At 37.5% G+C, this 22322-nt stretch overlaps 1 protein-coding gene across 5 annotated transcripts in view; it reads right to left on the bottom strand.

Moving 5' to 3' along the window:
* Window positions 1-518: 518 nt before the first annotated feature.
* SLF1 (SMC5-SMC6 complex localization factor 1) overlaps window positions 519-22322 on the bottom strand; it is a 36081-nt gene continuing 14277 nt past the window's right edge. For all 5 annotated transcript variants that reach the window (XM_071729852.1, XM_071729853.1, XM_071729854.1 and 2 more), the window contains 11 exons: window positions 21952-22107; window positions 21320-21486; window positions 19720-19851; window positions 18873-19038; window positions 12212-12359; window positions 9170-9315; window positions 7276-7445; window positions 6687-6808; window positions 4596-4688; window positions 4032-4214; window positions 519-1479 (listed from right to left, as the gene is read on the bottom strand). In XM_071729852.1, coding sequence (XP_071585953.1) covers window positions 995-1479; window positions 4032-4214; window positions 4596-4688; window positions 6687-6808; window positions 7276-7445; window positions 9170-9315; window positions 12212-12359; window positions 18873-19038; window positions 19720-19851; window positions 21320-21486; window positions 21952-22107 — 1968 coding nt within the window. In that variant the 3' untranslated portion in view covers window positions 519-994. The remainder of the gene's footprint in view (window positions 1480-4031; window positions 4215-4595; window positions 4689-6686; window positions 6809-7275; window positions 7446-9169; window positions 9316-12211; window positions 12360-18872; window positions 19039-19719; window positions 19852-21319; window positions 21487-21951; window positions 22108-22322) is intronic.

Raw genomic sequence — 22322 nt, 5'->3', positions numbered from 1 at the left:
CAACACATACTTAAACTGCCTACTCTAATCCTTTGTAAATTCCCCTGCCAACATAACTAGATTTGTGCCACTGCTTCACCAGCATCTTCAGCTGAGAGAATCCCAGGAGCCTTACCAGATCATTTCATACACTGCCAGTGTTTATCAAACCACTGCAAGGAAACCAGAGCAGAACCAAGGACCCTGTGTGTGATGCTGAGGGTGGACACTGCTGGGACCTGGGAAGCACCAAGATGATCCCAAAGCTCCAGGCAGTGGGACCCACCAGGGCTCTGCAAATCACCTGGGTACCTGGGCCAGCTATTTGCCAAATCAATGCTGTGGTGCTGAAGAGGGAGATTTCCCATGTGCCTTTTCCATAAAAATGACAAACACTGGAAATGCTGGTGCACTGATTCTATAAATATAGATATACTACCTTCTGTTTTGAACTTCATGAGATTTAATCAATTTACGCAATGGAACTTTAGTTTTTTCCAAGAGGAGGCTAAACAAGACAAAAATGGACAGAAAGAATGTGCTTCTCTGTGCTTTTGTGTAAAAACAGATTTTTAGAATATCATCTTTATTTAAATACGTAGGCACAAGTCTTTCTCAAGGAATTCTGTTTAGCTTTGGGTCAGTACCTTGAGGAAACAAACTGAACAATGGTATCAGATGGGTAACAAATATCCATGTCAGAAAACACCAAGTTTGACTTAAAACAAGTGATACAGAACCCTCCCAAGGTGGTCACAGGCATCCAGATCTGCCAGACAACTAGGAGGTATGGGTTTTGGAAAAAAAATGCCTAAAAAATGTATTAAATAATCCGACTCCTATGTTCTGGTAGAGAAAATTAAAAATAAGATGGGAGATAATAATATGTAGGGCTCAAATATGGTGAAATTTGTACTTCTTTGGTTTCCAGAAAAAAACATTAGCCCAATAAAAAATGGTTAACAGACTAGATTCAACCAATGCAGCCTGTCTGGAAAAGAACTTTAAAAAAGATTTAAGTAAAGAAGTGATAGCCCTCTACCATAGTTTCCAGAGTTGCCAATAAAGCCTTCATCTGTTCTCCAGGGAAAAAAGCCATGGCTGCAGATATGTCTTGAAGAAACCTTGGTAACTTTTCAAAAGTTTCTACTTCTCTGAAATATCTATCTACTAACCAATCTGCAGAAAATGCACTTTTCATCTTCCTCATATCAGAAGCCATGACTGGAAGCCCATTTGAACAAGATACCTCTCTGAGAGTTAAAGTAAAGGGTGAAGACAGATTATACACTGAACAAAAGTTCAGGAGCATCTTACTAAATAAAGTCAACCACAGTTCTCTCTGCTGACTGTAAAAATCTTGTTCTGTGCGTTGATAAAAGCTTTCAATGTTCTCTTCTGGATGAACAACATTCAAAAGTTCTTGCTTTACTTCCATGGACTCAACATGATCCAGTGGCAACTTTCCATTGGAGTCCCTCTGCTGTAGAAGTATTGGTCCTGCAGGGAAAATATATAAAACATTATATATAAAACATTAATAGTAGCAGCAGATTTGATTCAGCAGCCAAACAAGATTCCAGTCTGGTTTTCCCCAGAAGCTAGGGCCTCTGTTTAAATTCCTTTTTGCACCAAGTTATGTTGATGTAACTGACAAGCTATACATTTGCAATACCTTCTAGAACATGTAGAGGGACCCTTTGTAACAGTTTCTCTGTGATATTATCTTAGTTTTCTTCACAGTTTTGGTAGGTTAAGAGCCAAGAATTACTATACAGAAATTGAGAAGGAATTAAAAACTTGATTATCCTAATCTTCCAAGTACCAACACAGAGTATGCAATGTCATTACTCCTGTAAAACACTATTAACCATTTTATAGACCAGGTTATTTGCTGACATTTGACTCCAAGCTAAAGGCACATAACTACAATGTTTTTATTTTACTTTTCTGGATGGTGTGGCCAGCCTTGTCCTAGCCTAAGCAGCAAGATAAACAACTGAGGCAGGAATCCTAGTCTGCCACAACAACAGGGATTCAAAATTAGGTCTTAACAGACATCTGAAATGCAAGCAGTAAGTACTCCAGTAAATAGATTTTAAGTCAGCAAATGGGACACCCTTTGCTTGTTGAGATGACCCTACAAAATTTTGGCATTTCCTGTTTATTAGGATGATGAAGCTACTAGTATTCAAACAGTTTACAGACACCTTGATAATTTTAAGAAAGGCTGCATAGGTTAGGAAAAAATGAAGGCAGTTACCACAGTACAGGTGTTGTTTTTCAGAGGTGAACACATCAGGAATCTTCTCATGTAAATTTGGGCTACTTTGCTACTGAAGCTATGATGCCATTTCAACTTGAATATTATTTCAGAAATGTATTTTAACAACAAAAGACAAGTCACTGCAACAATATCCATACTAGAGGGTTTAAACTTTGCTGTGATTAAAGCTCCTTTCTTTTTCTCCATCACTGATGATGCAACAGAATTAACTGTAGCAAGTGGAGGGCTTTTAAAGATAGGAAAAAAGTTTTTTCCAGAAATGTGTTCTGGACTATTGAGCTGAGTAAATCCACACTGAACAGGTAACATGCTTTCCTGTCAGTTGTTTGAGGGGCCAAAACCCAGAGTGTGGCAAAGGCAAAGGTAAGGATACACAGAGCTGCCAGAAAACCTTGATGAATCTAAGTGCAAGCAGAGCTCTTCCCCTAGGACAACAGGTTCATCCACAAGGTACTCCTCACCACAGCCCAGGAAAAATGCACATCTGCCAGTGCAATGCCATTTCCACTGGAGGAGCTGGGCTTAGTGTAATATTTAGGCTATCACAAAGCTTAGACTGATTGAACTCAGCCCAGGTATTGGCTTGGCAAGTCAGACACATGGTTCTGTAGATAGAAAAAACACCTGGGAGCCACAGAACTGGAGCTCAGCAAGCACAGAGGGAGAACTGCAGAGCAATGTATTGATTAGGAGCCAGTGCTTGCACAACAGACACAGAAATAGCCTTTAGGGGGCAGGAGAAGACTGTAAATACAGAGGGTCTTATGCCAAGAACTAAATAAAATTTTCTTTCTCTTAATTAAGTAACAGGCCACCTAAATGCAGTACATTCTTCTGCCTCGTGGCCACAGGCAGGATGATTTTTGTCAAAAATTTTGGAGGCAGCATAAAATGTACAGACACATAGGTAAATGGTAAGTGTATCACAAATACCCATTTCAGTAAATGAATTAAAAGAGGGATGAGGTGACATCCAGGGCCATTCAAAGCAATTTTTGTTTTAGTTGGTTTTTAATTTTTTTGTGTGTTCTTTGGGGTTTTTTTTGGGTTTTGTTATTGTTTTTTTAAAAACATGCTAAGTTAATTATATTAATACAATATAGTTCAAGATAAGATACAAGTTCCCTGTCACTGAACAAAAAAATATTGTTCAAAGCATTTATCATGTGTCTGCCTAAGGGGCAATGTATCTTTTTTTAGAAACTAAGGCATCCCTCCCACTATTATCCCTAAACAGCAGTTATCACAATTACAATATAGATTCCTTTCTTAAACTAATTACCAAGCTAATTGTGTTCTTCAAAGACCATCACATTAATGTCCATAAATGCTGAACAAATTTATGTTGAAATACATGATTATATAGAGATTTACTGATCTATTTTTGCATCGTGGTAAAAATAGATCAAAACAAAAGAAAATCCTTAGTTTTGCTTGGTGACTAGGTAATCTTTATCTCCATTAATGAGTTTGGAGAATATAGCTACAATGAGTATGGTGTAAAATGCAGAATAAAAACATTACCATATTGAAAAAAAAAAGTGAAAATCCTGGTTAATTTCACATTCAGTTGATTGAGATAAGTGTGAAAACAGTATTATTTTTATTGTGACCAAAACAGCTTGGCTTAAAACTGTTTTAAAATAAATACTTCAAAATAACATTGTCTATTTTAAGCAGCCACTAAGAAAAACCACCACGAACTTGGTACGGGCAGAGGAGAAGGGATGATTCCCTTCAACCAGTTTATCATAAATGCACTCACCCCCATGCTGAAGGAGCAGCTTGCCAATTTCCACATGTCCATTTGACAGGGCATCATGCAAAGGAGTCACCCCGTCCACTTGACTGAGCAGGTCCACCTCTGGACAACGCTGCAAAATTTCTTGGACACACACTGTGCTGCCATGGTTACAGGCTTCATGCAAAGGCGTCCAGCCAGCAAAGTCTGAATTATAAATCAAGGGAAGTTTTTAAAACGGCAGAAGTAGTGCTGAAATGTTAATAATGTCATCCATTAGACAGCAAAACACTTCATTTCTTAGTATGGATCAGGGCTAAGGTAGCGGCTTCTGGTTGCAGAGGAAGAAATTCTATTGAAAAAACAGCTGAAAAAATAAAATTGCGTTTTTGACAGATCGACAGAAAATGTGTTGAGGTGTAAGTTAACCTTCCCTCAATGTTTGCTATAAAGTCCTCATTTTGTGTTGTTTAAAATAATAAAGGTAGTTTTAATAGTATAAACACAAACCTTACTAGCAGACATATTAATACACTTGTTTATCTGGCTTAATTTTTTTTATTTCTCTAGAGAAAACAAATAACTTACCTCTAGCATTAATGTCTGTTCCAGAGGAAGAGAGAAGCTGAACCAAGCTCTCCACTTTGTTACTTATGCAAGCTTTATGCAGGGCTGTCTCCCCTACCATAAAAAATTAATAGATTACACTAGGCAAGCAAGATAGCAACTAAAGAAAATACTCAAAGTGCCTGGAACTAGGAGACCTGGCTATATTCCAGAAAATTCAATGAGTAAGATTTTCTTTATCCTGTTTAAACATCTTTTAAGAAAATTAAAAAAAAAAAAAAACCTAAACAACACACACACACACAAAACAAACCCACAGAGCTTCTGTTCCACCAGAGATCAAGCAGTGAAATTGTGTTGCCAAAGCTTAACACACAAATTATCTCCCCTCAGTTCAAGGTTTAAAGCTTCAACCACACCACAAAGGCCCCAAGTGATCACAGAACACCAAAAATACTGGGTTTTGAAGCAATAAAACTTTAGAGTGCAGTTGCCCTCCCTCAAATTTATTCATGAACTTGTGTTAAAATGTATGGTTCTTTTTACACAGCATTTATAGCTTAATTCAAATGAATGTTTCTGGCTAAGCGTGAGTGCCTCTACACACTCAAGTATAATTCAGAACTTCAAATCCCTTAACAGATGGTTTGCTGTTTCTCAATAGGCTGTCTGACTTGGCTACACAGCCAGGGAGGGGGAAAGAGACAGAAAAAAAAAAAAAAAATAATGAAGGGGTCCTAATAGTAAAAATAATACTAAAAAGAAAATCCTCAGGAAAATAAAATCTCAAGGCCTAGCACCATGTAAAGCTGAAGTGTGAAAAACTCAGCAGCAAGCAACTGAGAACTGCTGCTTGTGAAGACACCATCAGTTCCTGCATGATAAAAACTTCAGGCCCCTTCTAAACACTGTTTTGCTTTCACTAAATGATTAGGTTTGAACAAGAGCCAGGGGAAAATCTTGATGCCAGGTGAAAGATGATGCAACAAACATCTCGGAAATGAAAAACATCTCAGGCTAAATCTCTCAGCCTCTGCTTTAAGATTTACATGATGTATTTTGTTATATTAATACCTTCACTATGTAAATCTGTCAGCTCCATACTCATTTGTTCAACAGACGACACTACTTACAACTTTGGCAGGGTGAGTATAGAAAAAAAAGCAGCTTTGGCTTGTTGGTTTGTTTTTTTGTTTTTTTTTTTGCTCTAGTCCTTCAGCTCACTCTTCTTTGTAGAAGTCAGCATGTAATAATTCACATCAATTTTACTTGCAAAAGCAATAAAGAGAAAGGGAACCAATTTTAAAAATGCATGGTCTGGCTCTGTTACTGAAGCTCTCTTAACTCCCAAAAGAGGGCAAGGCTTTTTTTGTCCTTCAGTGTTTGTGATATAATACTGTTTTTAATTTTTTGAACAACCCCAGATTCTTTTCTGAGTTTTCTCTTCAGTGTCACATTGTTATAGCCATGCCTAAGTGATATAGGTAAATTTCTGATTATGAGGATGACAAAAATTAGTTCCAGCAAGTTCAGGTAAAGTACAATTTAATAAATTTATGTTTTAAGTAAGAACTGAATGAATTACTGTACTTCTGTTTTATCCCTTAGGTACTTGGGTTCCAGTATAGCTAAGACAAAAGCCAAATGCCTTTCATAGTCTGGGCTGAATGCCTGGAAGAAAACAGTCCATATGCTTAACACAGCTATGTAACATAGCATACTCCTCAGTCTTTGTTCACAAAATGTCTAGGACTGAAAGAGATGAAGACTGAATTATACTTTCAAATCAAAAGACGTTGATCCTACCAAGCACAGGTTGAGGTGGATTAGCAAAAGTAAGGCGGGCAAGGCTGGAATGAGCTCACACAAGCTGTACACTGTATTTAATATCTGTGAGGGGGAGGGGAATGAAGAAGGCAGCTTTATTCCACCATATATACAGTTCCTGCTTTTGCACAGGCAGTGAAAAGAAGAAACATGAACCATAGGAAAATAATTCCTAGGCATAAGCCATTGTTTTAGTTCAGCATTCATCGGGACAAGATTTTTAAACCTGAAACTGTCAGTTCTGACCAGTGAAAGCCCTTAACATAAATTAGATATATAGAATACCTGCAGCATTTCTCCTGTAGAAACGTTCCTCTTTAGCCAAAGAGAAGTGATTCTCTTTGGTGCTTGAAGCCTCAACTTTTGCTTCTGTTCTACGCCTCTTTGCCAATGGAAAGCTTAAGTCTCTGAAAAGGAAGCAAAGGGGACACAACTAAAATCCCTATTATGCATTTTAAGATAACATACATGCACTTGATGCTTTTAGATGTGTTCTGCATACTTTCAGAGTTACTTCAGTGATGTCTTACATAATTTCAATGCAATTATAACTACTTAAGGCAGTAATATTAGATTACCACCAATTAAACCTTGTTTAAAGGTGACTCTATCAGCAGTACAGCTTCTCAATGTACACCTTATATTTAATATTAGGAAAACAAAACCACACCAGCCCGCATATACACCAGGAGGGAGGATGAGGAGAAAGGGGGAACCCCAGCCCAGAAGTGTTACAGGTTTTCAGTGGTGCTTTCTGTCAGTTGCAGTAATTTGCAGACAACAAAACAGGTCATATAAAGTTCAAGGAATGTGTCAGGTCAGAAGCTGTCCCCCAAAGCAGAATAAAACTGGTGATGTTATAGGTATTACTCACGGCAGATCAGGCAGCACTTTGACTTTGTTCTGCTTATCACCATTTAGCATCTGTAATGCCCTTTGAGACCCAGGGCATGGCCGTTGCCTCATTTTCTTTTCCTTTCCTGTGTGTCTCTTTCCTGTCTCAGGCATCCCCACCTCTCGCAGAGCAGGCAAATAGGAACAAACCTGTTGGAAAAAGTAACATTTTCAACGACTTTCTACTCAGTCAATTAAAATGCAGCCATTTTCTTCTGTTGCTCTTCATGCAGAGTAGTCACCCATCCACAGCTTGCTGTATCCAAGTTTTTAAAAATACAATCCCTAAACAACTGCATATATAGATTGTCTAAAGTTGTGTTCTGCATAAACTGCTGTTTATGTTTTTATATTCATTATGCTGGAGTCAGAGGAGAGTAGGTTGTGTCTGAGCCAGAAAATGGGAAATTGTAGACCTCTCTCTTAGCTTTTCCCTATCTGGGAAATTTTTTAGCCCGTTTTATCTGGAGATAAGACTGAAGTAAAGCTAATTGGTGCTCAGGTAGCTAATGAAATTATTTACAAGATACCTGCTTCCAATCCAAGAAGCACAGCCCAAGTAGCACTTTGGTAAAGAAATACTCCTCACCTTCATTTCTTTTAAGATGAGAGGCTGAATTAAGCCTGTGAGTATTGTGAAGGTAATAAACTAATTATTTCTTCAGTGCTATCTCTTTATTAGCAGAGCTTTGCACTTTGTGTATATGTTGGCCTCTTCCCAGTAATAAGAAACTTCCAATCAACCTACACTGCTCATTTTAAAAAGTCATAAAAGTTTGTGCAGCTTGGCAAAAGCACAGGAAGAAGTTAAGTGAGAGGACTCATTCAGTGATTACACAATTAGTCACTGAAGAAATACATTAAAAAAGGCTTTCAGTACCTAGCAGATCACTGTATACCCTGCAGTGGGTGAGGAACACCTTACTTGCTGTATGTTTATTGCCAGAAAACCCACAGAAAATCCTAGTTGGTGAGATACTGTGTGAGAAGTGCTCACAAAATTGGATGAGAGTTAATATTTATTATATTGAATGAGAACAGAGACACAGCAATGCTAAGGGAAGCCACAAAAGGGACATGAACTTGTTTCAAGCACTACAAAAATTTACATTTAAGTAGCTGCAGAGAGTGATCAGTAGTCATGGCAATACTAAAAATAGCAGTTGCTGCATATGTGTTGGTAACATACATTAAATATTAGGTATATGGTTGGTTTATTTTTAAAATTCTGACACTCTTTTGTTCCAGCTCTGTTTAAACATGATGCATTAATAAACAATGATCTCTGTTCACAATGAACTCCTGTAAAATTGAGGAAAACTTGTGTGGAAAATGTAGAGAGGTGCAGATTTGTTTCTCCTTGACTCTTACCTGTGGAGCTGTAGGACATATAGGATGAGTTACAGATTTCATATTCTGTTTAGTTGCTGGTATTATGGTTACAGAAATGAGGCTCTAAGCTAGGACATGTCATTACTGTCTGATCTCCCTGACTTGCCCATGTCCTGCCAGCAAGGATTTTGAGAATGTCTTTTACAGCTTTCATCACTGTTATTTCCTCACCAGCTATCACAAATTGTGATTTCAAGGCAGGAAAAGGTTTGCAAGTACATAGTTTTTAATAGGATAAATTCACAGGAATATGTTATAGTTCAAAATTATAAAAGCTTGCATGTAACAGATGCTTGGGCTCAGCAGAAGAGGATAGCAGACCTAGTAGAATAGACTGTCACCTCTTCACAAACCCTGAGGGAGAAGATACCCCAGGAAAATCACAGTATATTTGGCTATTTTCCTTAATTACAAATGTAACATGGCAATAAGGTATTTGCATCATATTGAAGTGTGACAGCTTATTAAGAAGAATTACTTACTATTTTCTGAAGAGAAAGAGGTTCCACAGAAAAAGTTATGTTCCTCTGTAAACACATTTTTTTTAAAACTGCTTCTGCAATATACATTTGAAGCCAGAGGGATGGTATGGAACAGATAAACATTTTTAATTCACTTAATGAAAAATCTGAATAAAAGCAAAGGGGAAAAAAAAAAAGCCTTAAAATGAGAATACACAAACCTATACATCTAAGTTATAGATAAGATAGTTCCTTCATATTTTTTTTTTCCTGCTGTTTCAGATCTAGGAGCTATTTTTCATGAAAATTACTAAAAATACTTGTATTTAAAAATAGGTACCTATCATTTGATATAAAATGAGCTTCTAAGAGAACAGTCAACAGATTTTAAAAGGCAAAGCACCAATTCTAATGTGAAACGTTTTGAAAACAATCCTCTAAATACAATTTTATAAAAGTTACACCTTGATTTTGAGAATTAAATTATTCATTCAGGAAGCTATGCAAGTGATCATCTTTAAAATCTGTGAGTTACACAATACAAACACAATTCAGATAAAATGCAGATCACATGACCAAAGAAATTTGCAAGTAATGTAGTGACCTACAAATTCTACACTGAAAGTGAACATAAGCAAATTTCAAGCCCATTCACATATACCAAATAGTACAGACTGTTCTTTTAGCAGTTTTTTTTTTTTAAAGCAACCAAAAAACTAGGCAGCACTAGCAGAATATCTATATATACATATCTGCCTCAATAAATAACAGGCATGCATGTGGCATGTCCCTCTTTTTTGGCAAAGGGAGACAGAATGACTGATGTTTCTTTGGGTGATATTTGTATTTTGAGTCTAGCAAAATAATTTTGTCAAAATAAGTAACTGAAACAGGTGGAAACCAAGGTCTGTCACGAGGGAGACTTTACTATATTGAGGGAATATACCAGTCTGCTAGGAAGTGCTCATATGCTAACTGATCTGTAGTTTCAGTTAAAACAGAAACACAAGTTTTGAGAACACAGATGTTTCTACATTAAAAGTGACTGAATTTAGGTGAACATTGCAACAGTTTTTTGGGCTCTATCTACTGTGGACTGAACCAAGCAGAAGTGATCACCAATAGGTCAAAGAATATTTACTCTTTATAACCAGACTTAACCTCAGCTCCATCCCTGGAAAAATGATGGAGAGGCTCACTCTGGAGGTCCTCTCTAAGCACATGGAACACAAGAAGGTTTTCAGGAGTGGTCAGCAGGGATTTACCAGAGGAAATGATGTTTGACTCATGTGATAGCCCCCTGGTGATGTTGTGACTGAGTGGGGGGATGCAGGGAGAGCACTGGATGCAGTCTGCCCTGAGCTTGGGGCATTTGACAGAGTCTCCCACAGCATCTTGTGAGCAAGCTGGGGAAATGTGGGACAGAAGAATGGACAGTGAGATGGATTAGGAACTGACTACACCAGAGAGCCCAATGAGTGGTGAGCAATGGTGCAGAGTCCAGATGGAGACTGGGAGCAGTGGGATCCAGTGCTGGGTCCAGTCCTGTTCAACATCTTTATCAGTGACCTGGATGAAGGGACTGAGTGTCTGCTCAGCAAGTTTGCTGCTGAGGCAAAGCTGGGAGCAGTGTCTGACACCCCAGGAGGCTGAGCTGCCATCCAGAGGGACCTGGACAGGCTGGAGAGTTGGGCAGGGAGAAATTTCATGAACTACAAGAAGGGCAACAAGTGGAGAGAGAGTCTGAGACCTGGGAAAGAACAGCCCCAGGTACCAGGACAGGCTGGGGACTGAGCTGAACAACTCAGCTGTTCATGAGCTCAGCTGCTAATGAACTACAAGAAAACCATGCAAAAACTTCACATGATATAATGTAGTGGGTCTGACTTCAAATGGACAAGAACTGAGAAATAAACACTGCCAGCAGCACTGGTGCTTCAGGCACAGACTCTCAAAGCTGAGAAGGAAAATGCTGGAGAGTGGTAGAGTGATGCCATCACCACCTCTCTCAGCACTCTGGGTGCATCCATCAGGGCCCGTGCTGTACATTCAATTTGCATCAACAGGGACAGGCTGGGCACTGAGCTGTGGGAGAGCAGAGAGGGGAAAGGGCCCTGGGGGTGCTGGTGGATGGAAGGATGCCCACGAGCCAACAATGTGTCCTGGTGGCCAAGAAGCCCCATGGCACCTGGGGGGCATCAGGAGGGGGTGGTCAGGAGGTCCAGAGAGGTTCCGCTCCCCCTCTGCTCTGCTCTGCCCTGGGGAGGCCACAGCTGGAATATTGTGGCCAGTTCTGGGCCCCTCAGTTCCAGAAGGACAGGGAATTAATTGTTGGAGAGAATCCAGAGCAGAGTGAGCAAGAGGATGGAGTGGAACATCTCCTGGAGAGGAAAGGCTGAGGAGCTGGGGCTCTGCAGCTTGGAGGAGGAGGAGACTGAGGGGGGAGCTCAGCAATGGTGATAAATACATCAAGGGAGAGGGCCAGGAGGATGGAGCCAGGATGTGGAGTGACAGGACAAGAGGCAGTGAGTGCAAGCTGGAGCACAGGAGGTTCTGCAGAAACGTCAGAAAAAGCTTTACACTGTGAGGCTGAGGGAGCCCTGGCCCAGGCTGCCCAGGGAGGTTGTGGAGTCTCCTTCTCTGGAGACGTTCAAAACCCACCTGGATGTGTCCCTGTGTGACTGCCCTGAGGAAACCTTCAGTGCACCTGAGAACAGGCCTGAGCTAAGAAGTCTCCAACTGCCTCTCAGAAGTTATGGCATGCATAAAGCTCTACCTCAACTGACAAGAGAGCTCCAAATATTTCCTCCTTCATACTTGATTTTGAATTAACATCTCAGATTTACTGAGAGGGATTTTAAGAGGACAGTATGTTCTGTTTGGTCTTCACCTGGGACTGACACACAAAATAAACCAGAGTTCTCTGCATACCTACACATCACATCAGATGATGGCACAGCTGCAAAATGAAGTAAAATATAACTTGACTGTAAACCAAGGATTTTAATTAGGACTTCAGTATATATAGTTACAAGGTTTTTGAGAGGCCTCTCAAACACTCACCATCACATGAAATGGCAATATAATGTGCCAAATCATCAGCTATTTGATGAAACACATTTCTGTCCATAAGCAAACTTGAGATGATCCAATATTCCACTACTGTTCCAAGAATCCCATTTAACAGGCCAACTATTTCACGTCTGAAAGCCTAAATGAAAGCAAAGAAAACCAAAAAAACTGTAACATAGCATCTATAGACCTGCAGTGTATAACAACGTGCTGATAAGGTACTAGTAATTCATTAGAAATTTCTCTAGATGAAAGCTCACTGTTGCCACATCATTTCTTCACTGTCTGTGCTTTTGTTGCTCAAAAGCTAACTTGCAGCTTGGTCAGAAATATTAATATGCCACTGATGCCATTTCAGTTAAGATTTGTCACTGGTGAAATACGAGTCACTCAAAAACATACTGTCTAAAACAACATGCAAAATGGGATCAAGGCTTACAAAGTGTGACTTCTTAAATTAGGTTTTGTTTAATTGTAAGCATATCTGCAATTATGCTAGTTAACCTTATGTTTAATTTGACAATTTAAATTAATTTGACAATTACAGAGAACTTACTCTCCTTGGTTTAATAGGATTTTCTCTTCCTACAAATCTTGTCATGACATTATAACTCTTTTAAACCATGTACACCTGTGTCAGAAGGGAAGAGGATGCAAGGATGCAAGGTGCTAGTTTTCTGCACAGAAAAAATTGTTCTCAGCCAGCTTGTGGGATCACAAAACTTTCAACTGCTACCAAAAATTCCAAAGAGACTATAAGCTGCAAGTTTAGAAAGAACACACCTTTTTCTCCCCTGAATCTGCATAAAATAGTTATGGGTCGATAAAAAAAGCCAAAATGTATTTTTTTTTCAGGAGGCATCAAGACAATATGCAGCACTTTGACATGCTATCCAGAAAATACAATGAGTATTTTTTTCACCCATGTGAGTACTCACTTTATCAGTGTTGGTAGAGTAAAGCAGTGCTGCTGGTGTCTGAGCTAGTCTGAGAGATGTCAAGTCAGATCTGTCTACTCAGTATCTTCCTGTGCAATGTAGAAATACTTGAAGCAACAATTCTTAAATAAGTTATTCCTCTGACTACAGAAGATTCAGTATTTGCATGTCGGTTTTGAGTGAGCAAATTAGAAGAATATGTGCATCACAGTGGGGACATGTGAAACTCATTTGCCCAAAGGTACTTACCCAAGGTTCTAGCAGACAATCACTGCTGTTACACTGAAACACCAGCTGATATATTGCATTCTAGTGAAAAAGGAGTACTTCAAAACAGATATTTTTGTGTAAGAGAGAAATTGAACTGAATACGTGCTTACTGATTTTTCAGCTTGAGGTTTTAAAGAATTACTTAAAGGAGTCAAAACTTTTCTGTCTCTTGTTGTACTTGCACACCAGACTCAACCTTTTGTCTGTTACTCCTTTGAGAACAAAATATGTTCAAGGTTGGTTTAAAATAATTTAATAGAATTCCCTCAGGAGCTGCAAAGCAGCAAAGACAGGAACACTTTGAGATTCATCAATAATTCAAACATATATAAGAGCTAGAGAGACTGTGACACAGATGAGATTTGTTATAAAAAGATTATTAAGTAATTTGCCAAAAACCTACCTACTCTCCCTACAGTTAACAGACTTCTGTGTTATTCAAAAGAAAAGGAATAAGCACAAATACAAAATACATTGTGGGGGAGGCAGTATCAATCTCTAACACTGAAGGCTTCTAAGAACTGGCCAGCAAAATTTGTAAGGAATTTGGTGTTTGAGATTGCTTCCTGCCCTCTTTCCTCTTTCTCTGTTAGGATCTACTCAATTTGGTTTGCCCCCTGCTTCAGAATGTCATAAAACTTTACGATAGATGAACTGTGGCATTTCATAATAAAAAAACCTGAAAACATTGGTATGGCATGCCAACAACATGAAAGCAATTCTCAAAATAAAATGAAAATATTGTAAAAGCCACATTTCTCCCTATCTTCTAAGGATTCAGGAATAGAAACTGAAGAAGTAATTTAAAATATCTGAAATGCATTTAAATTTCCTTTAAGTATGCATATGTCTTTTATCATTGGACCCCAAAGCAAAATACTGGGCGAATAATTTAATTCCATCAATATTCTTTGCAGGAAATAAATTACACAAATGCAGCAAATAAGCACAATTTTAACAGAGGTAAGTGACAGGATCAAGGACATATAGATTTAATCTGAGGTAGATACAGATGCAAAGGACAAGAATTTACATACTACTTCTCATTTCTAACTCACCAGCTTCTATTACTTCATGCATGAAATATGTGCAAGGCAATGGGTGGGGAGCCAAAGCTGACCTTGAGGCAGCAAATTGAAATAATGACTGTTAATACTGCAAGCATTAATAATGCTTCACTGTCAGATATATAGCTGCATATTAAATGTGACTGATACACTAGCTGTATCAGTGTTTGTTCAGCCAAGCAAACTCCTCCACACTGACAAAAGACACACCAGGTACTGCCAACTGGTGTAGTCTTGGTTGACATTTTGGTAAAACAATGGAAGTACAAACCAAGAGCCTCTCCTTAATATATTGAGAAAAATTCTTCAATGCTACAAATGAGGGTGGACTGCTCTAATCTACTGAATGTATCACCTTTCCTAGAAATATTTTAATGATAACATCTTAAAAATATTTTCAGTTTTCACCTCAGAACAGTACATACTCATGAAAACATGTGCAGCATTAAAAATTAAAAAGAAGCATTCCCATGACATGGGAATTGCTACCATGTATGACAGAGCCAAGACCTTTTCTTTTTCCCACTCTGCCCCACCAGCAGGTGAGCTGGGTGTGTGTGTAAGAGGATGGGAGGTGACACAGATGGGATATTTCATGCCTGCTTTCCAGGGAGCAGCTGGACATCTGCATGCTGATGGGAATTAGTGAATTATCTCCTTATCTTGCTGTGCTTGCACGCACAGCTTCACTTGACTTATTAAGCTGGTTTTATCTCAAATGCTGAGTTTTTTAGGTTTTGTCCTTCCAGTTGTCTCCCTCATCCCACTGCAGGGTGGGTGAGTGAGTGGCTGTCTTGGGACTTACCTTCCAGCTAGGGTCAACCCACTGCACCACACACAGCAGATTCAATAGGATCCAGTTTAACCTTTTTTTTTTTTTTGAAAAACCTCTTCCTTGCTCTTACTGTTGAGACTCAAAGCTGTCTCACCAAGAAAAGCACTGAAGTGGGAAGAGGGTGTTGACTGTGTTAGCATACAAAGGTCACACCAGTGCAACTGATGTCTGCCAGCTTAGCAAATGCAATTCCTACATTGCTGTTCCATTTAATGCTTTGCCAAGGCAAGTGCTACACTGACAGAAGTTTCAGAGAGTGTTTCAGTACACATAAAAGTTCTCCAAAGGAAAGCTTTCAAGCCTCAATGAAATTCACTTTAACTGCTTTACTACAACTTAGAGAGATGCTCTTAAGTGTTATTTTTCATGTGGTGTAAATGGTCTTAGGGCTACACAATATTCCAGAAGGTCTGTAACATACTTCCAAGAAAGCTTCTGGAAGTGGTGGATAGACCAGAAAGACATTTAGTTCTACAAGTTTACCCCACACAAACTTACACCAGGTAATGATACCTAAAACATGGAAGAAAACAAATTAGAAATACGCAAGATTATGCAACTAAAGAAACTGAATTAATGCCTTCTTCACTCCTTCATCAGGCTATGTCAGACAGCTTTTTTTTTTAAGGAAAACAAAACCACGAGTAGTATTAGGGATGAAAAACTTTTGTTACCACTTGTGACATTGTGAAAAGCCATGCCATAGCTCAATGCTGCTCAAAATGTTATGAGCAATAGACATGTTCCCTTCTAAATTTGAAAACTAAATTAACAGCTTTGTTTCAAGGCACCTTGAGCAGAAGTTTCTGCATCAGATCTATTTGAATAACACAATAGATAATAAATCTCATTTCTATTAAAACTGTATTGAAAACTGATTTGAAGATCTCAAGTTACGGAAAAACTTCTATGTTCTTTGACATTTTTAAGTACAAGGATAGTTTATCAGTTTAATTCCACCACCTTGTCCCAGAAGATTAACACAGAGATGAGCAAGGGCATGCAATTTCCTGTCACTAATTTCATTCCAGTACTTTCATGATAAACTAAATCCTCTCTAATACTAGGAAGGAAATGCACTCCTATTTGTAAGTTAAGTCTTTATAGCCTGTCATTCTTTATTTTTCTTTTTTTTTCTGATGTATTTTATGATAGGCCTGAAAAGTGAAATAACTTCATAGTGTGTAAGCCAAGAAAAGCAGTAAGTCTTTCAGAATGTCAGCACAGATTTCCTCACTTAGAATACTACAATTACTTCTGGATTGCTCTTTTGACACACACACACACACACACACACACACACAGATGTGTAACATGATTTTCAAAAGAATTAGCAGCAGAAGAGAGGAAACATACATAATTACACAGAATTTCAGTATATCACAATGGGCATTCTCTTCCCATAAGCTAAAATCTTGTGTGAGCTGGGAAACACAGTCAAGCCTTTCCACTGTGCTATAAAAAATTTAACTCCTGTGCTCATGCAGGCAGCCCTTCCATTTAAGTTGCTGAATGGCCTTACATGTGTCCTGGCAATGTGCTGCTGCTTAAGCAAACAGCTTTTTAAAAAACAAAACTACTAACCATGGCTCAAATCCTTAAATTGAAGGCTGGAAGGAAAATTTTACACCCCATGTGCTGTTATTTGATGACATGGAAATGCTGTGGTTTTATTTATACATGTCAAAAATAATTAAATAAGAGGAATAAAAGAAAACACTACTCTGCATAGGTGGGGATGATCTGCTTTGGCTTTCTGAATGACCTTTTCAAATATGTTGTGGAATTTTAAATGAAGTCTCTGAATATGTGAAAAAAATCTCTACATCAAGTTTTAGTGCAACAAAATTGGGAATACAGGAGGGGTTAGGGAGAAGTTTTGAATGTAAGAATATGGTACTTTGTTTTAAAATTTATTTTTTTCCAGAAAATGCAAAGAGAAAGGAATTAAATATATAAATATGAAGTCAAAGAATAAAGCAAAGTTAAAGAAGAAGGCTGTAAAAAAGAACATACAGCACTACAGATACTATGAGGCAACAATATGCCTCAGCTGCTTTTTAAAGATAGAATTTAGATCTGCAGGGATGCTGTACATTGCAGTGCATAAGATCAAAGTGGGGAAGCAATAGGCATCTGGGTTTTGTGTGAAAGTACAATTTATATATATGTATATAAAGAAAATAGAATCTAAACAAGAGGTAGATCTCTACATTTTATGTTATGTTTTATTCTCTCTTTCAAGTTTATTTTTCATATCTGTAATACACTTTATCTGACACAAGTGATTATTCTGCTTATGCAAAGGATGGTTGAAAAAAGGCCTGGCTTACAGTGCTGAACTTGTCAAAAGAAGGCATAGCAGGAAAAAACCCAAAGTGGTGCCTACACTTAAACTGCAGATTCAACACCAGGAAACATATGAAAGCTGTCTCATTTTCCAAAGAAACTGAATGGCCACTGAAACCAACTGAATGCAAGCTTGGTGCTGAGTACCTTTGAAAAGGGAGGTTGTTTAAATATAAATATGGGTATAGAAGCCTAATTTTAGGCACTTTTTAAATATCTTGACCAAGGATAAAAGGCAGCACTGTTTCAGAATGTCTTGCTTTGATAGCCCTCAAAAAAGGTAGGAGGTCTGGCTAGGTAAGATGAGTGAAGCTCTCATTATGTTTAATCTTTCTGCTTTCTTAACATAATGAAGAACTAGTAGGTATTATGTTGAAAGTGCTTTTTTCTCTGGAATACTTGCTTTTCTATTGTTGTTCTGTTATTGTATTGAAAAAGTGAATGAAGTACCTATTTATTCTGTGCTTTCACAGCCATTTAAAAGAGAATGCAGAGACAGCAGTAAGTTTGTATTTTATGTGAGAATCTAGAAGTCAAAGATGTTTCACAAGGCCTCTTGCTCCTGAAAAGAAAGAGGTGGTATAGAGGACACTAAGAATCTTTCAGGTCAATGTCCTGCTGGTCAGCAGGTCACCGAACAGCAATTAAGTTGCCTTCAATTTCAATTTTCTGAAAAGACCTAGGGAAGGCACTAAATGAAACTAAAGGACTTGGGAAGAAAACTAGGGCATTTATTAAAATAAAACAACGCTTATCTGTAGAAAACGGCAAAAAGAAATGTTAGTTTTGTTAGCATTCTCCTTCCAACATTTCCTGAATACAATCACTGAAAAATAAGATAATCACCTCTTCTGTTACACCTTATTGTTTGAGAGGATGTGTTAAGCTGGTGTCCCTAATGACTACAGTAATACCTGCTGGTAAGGGCATGTGAACATCTGATTGTAGCCAACAAGCTACTCATGACTCGTTTCTTCTCTGCAGATCAATATGAGAATCTTATGGATCAATTCATTGCCTTTTGTGGAGCAAAACCCAGCATGCTTCACAACAAAAGGCAGCTATAACAAGCAGCTGTGATACTTACATAAAATTCCTCACAAAGGAATGAACAAAGGAATGCCTTTAAAAAAAAAAAAAAAAAAAAAAAAAAGTCGGTCTTCATTATTTTAAAATATAAAATTCATACTCACATCATTTTTTCTGTTCAGTTCCCTATGGGAAAGTATGACCCAATCTGCTAGAATATTTATGTGTTTGGTAAAAAGCAGTGAGGTTTCACTTCCTAGCCAAAAGGTCTTCAGAAGAACTGTCAGTGGCATGACTTGCTGATGCTGTGAATTGGTCCCTTCAACCAAACTGTGAAAAAAACCAGAAAGTGAAAAAAAAGCTAAATCTTTATGCCACTTTGATTACTATAGTTACCAGACAGAAACCTTGTCTTCTGTCAAAACACACAAAGGTTTGGTAATTTTTAAGTATGGAAATATCAGACACAATTTCTGATGAATAGTAAGTAAAATAATGATGAGTATTAAAAGTCAGACTGAAGGAATTCTAATATTGTGCTAATATTACATAAAGTAAAGGCTGCCTTCATGATGTAAAGGCAGAAAGAAAACAACTTTTTTTGTACTTTATAAATGAAGATAACTGTTTCCCTAGCAAAAAGAAAATGGGAAATTTAATTAAAAAAAACCCAAACAGTTAAAAATACTACTTGTCCACCTTAAGAGGATGAATATTGAAGCATAACAAAGCTAAAATACAGAATCAAATGCTTAGTGAAACTTTAATAGGGTGAAATAAAGGGCTGCAAAAAGTTAGAAGCCGTGAAACATGATTAGAAAAAAAAAATTAACAAATTACAATAAACAAACTAAGGATGGAGAAATTTAAAAGGAGATGCTGAACAACTGCATCTGTGTAGAACTGTATCCTACCAGGGACACACAAAAATCAGGATATAATCTTCTAAAGACAGAAATGCAGGTGACACTGTGAAAAAGTAGTAAGACAGTATCATCCCATAGAACCCACCTTTTTGTCAGAAATTCTACTTCAGCCTTTACTAAATCCAAGAAAAACTTCAGTAGTGTTTTATGAACAATCTTCTGTTCATCTTCTCTCCCCGAGACTGCATGACAAGTGGCTTTGCAATAAAGGCAAGATCTGAAAAATAAACAGCAGAAAATCCATTTGTATGATGGAAAAATCATATTGACAAAAAAGTCAGCTTCACCTTTTGACAATTTTGATTGGGAAATACTTTGCTGCACAGGCAAATGGCTAATTTTAAAGCCCAACTTTCTGGATTGTCATAAAACAACATGTTTATGACTGGGGCTTTGTGGTGTATAAAAAGATTTTGTATTACAATGCAAACTAAATAATTTAACCATATGTAATCTGTCCCTACTTGAGGTGCTTCACAGTTACTGAATTTAAAAGATCTTCCTAAAATCACTTAATTCCAAGGTAGCATTGGAATATTTCAGACACTGTAACATGCTAATGACCTTGTTCAGATGACAGTCCAAACATACTGTTTGAGAGGATTAATTACCAAGCCTAATGACTGCCTAACATGATGGACATAATTTTGAAGTAGAATGTGAACAAATTTTATTTGCTAAAATTTTTGAGTATTTGAAAGAATATGTAGAAAAATACCCACCACAATGCTGACTTGGTCACATCCTGCCAGTAAGTACTAAAAGATAAAATTCTCTCCCATTCCACATGACATTTTCCTAATAAAAACTATTATATGTTCAGTTACAGTGATTAAAGTGCAGTGATACCTGTCCCTGCCCACTGCAGGGGGGTTTGGATTAAATGACTTTTAAGGGCTCCTTCCAACCTGAACCCTTCTATGATTTTATGATTCCATGCACTTTAAGACTACAGACATACTTATAATCACATATATTTATGTATTTCTAATGACAATTGTATCAAAAAATTTAAATATTACTTAACATTTTATGACAGTAGTAAGAAGTGGTACAGTTTCTCTTCCAAATGAGTGGAAGAATTAATTTCTCTTGATGTAAATTACAAAAAATGAGTTCTCAAGCTTAAGTATAGAGAAATATAGAGAGAGTATACAGTAAGTATAAGTATCCAAACAGTTCCTGGGTACTGAGCCTTGTATTTGTAGATATAGAGGAGAGAAGACTTTGTAACAAGATGGTAAAATTTATTATAAAAATAAAAATGCATCATGAACCCTTATGTTTGGTAAGTTAAGGCTGGAATTTGCATTGTAACTGCTGATACACGTGTGAATATATACATATATGTATATATACATAGAGACCAGAACAAAAATAATAAAACACTATTCTAATCTGTGGAAAGCTTAAAAAAGAAAATAAATATCTCCTCTTTTAAAAAGGGAGGACAAGAAAATTCATATTTTTTGCCTTTCCAAAAAAAAAAAAACCAACCCCACCTCTGCCTGCAAGCTAACAACTGAAACAAAAGGAAAGGTCCAAATCTCAAGTTGCAGTTCTAGACTTTCACATATATTTAATTTGTTCTCCTGAAAATGTGACTTAGATACATAAGAATTCCCTCATCCTCAGGTATGGAATGATGTAAATATTGCACCCAACACCTAATTAAACTTTCTTACCTTACAAGCATCTCTAGAAAGGACCATGTGCCCCTCTTACAGATAGGGCACTGCAGAAGATCCAAGTAATACTTTAACATAGATGGAGACTTCCAAGGAGGATCACATTGCAGAACGAGGTACAAAATGCGATGAACTTTAGCATAAAATATCCCATCACTATTTCCCTGCAAGAAAATGGAAAAAGAATACTGGCCCACTGCTGGCCCATAATCACTAAAAGTTTATGTGGTTTATTTACTCCTTACAAGTCCACAAGTGTGATATTTCAGCTGAATGCATTACTGTTTAGAACAAAGTTCTCAATTTTCCCACTAGGTCAAAAAAAAAAGAAAAAAAATGTGCAAAGCCACACAAATACTGTTTCTACAAGCTATTAAGAAAACTCTGGTTCAGTTCCTCCATGATTACTTAGAGAACTACATTCATATGACTTGTACATGTATGACAATTTAAAAAAAAAAAACCTGAAGTATTAAATTCTTTCCTTTTTTCACACAAACACATCAATGAACACAAAGTGAAAGGCTAATACATCACTGGAAAACACCAAATACAATGTTAGAAGCACAGACCCCAATACCCCCATCTTTTGCTTTAATATTTATAATGCTTAAGTTTTCATCTCTCACCAACAGGACATATTCTAGAAGGGAATGAAGAAGTGGCACGGGAGGTGTAGAGTACATCTGTCCAGCAAGTTCTGTGATTAAATCATTAAATAAATTCTCTTCCACTAATCCTTCCAGTACATGCCACATGCCTCTGGACACGTGAGTATTTTTAACCTAGGAATGGAATATCTTTTTAAGTAGAAGAACAACTTAATTAAAAAAACTTATAAGAACAGGAAATCTCTAAGTGAAGTGTTGGTAAAACATTTAAATACAGAGAAAACTATAAGCATAATGTAGAATGCTATAGTACATAAAATACAGAGAAGACTATAAACTACACCAGAAATATTACTTATTTCCTGACCCATCAACTCCCTGTTATCTAG

This window comes from Heliangelus exortis, chromosome Z, assembly GCF_036169615.1.
Source record: "Heliangelus exortis chromosome Z, bHelExo1.hap1, whole genome shotgun sequence".
Classification (NCBI taxonomy): Eukaryota; Metazoa; Chordata; class Aves; order Apodiformes; family Trochilidae; genus Heliangelus; species Heliangelus exortis.
Note: the sequence above shows the minus strand (reverse complement) of the source record. Positions and strands in the feature narration are given on the sequence as shown.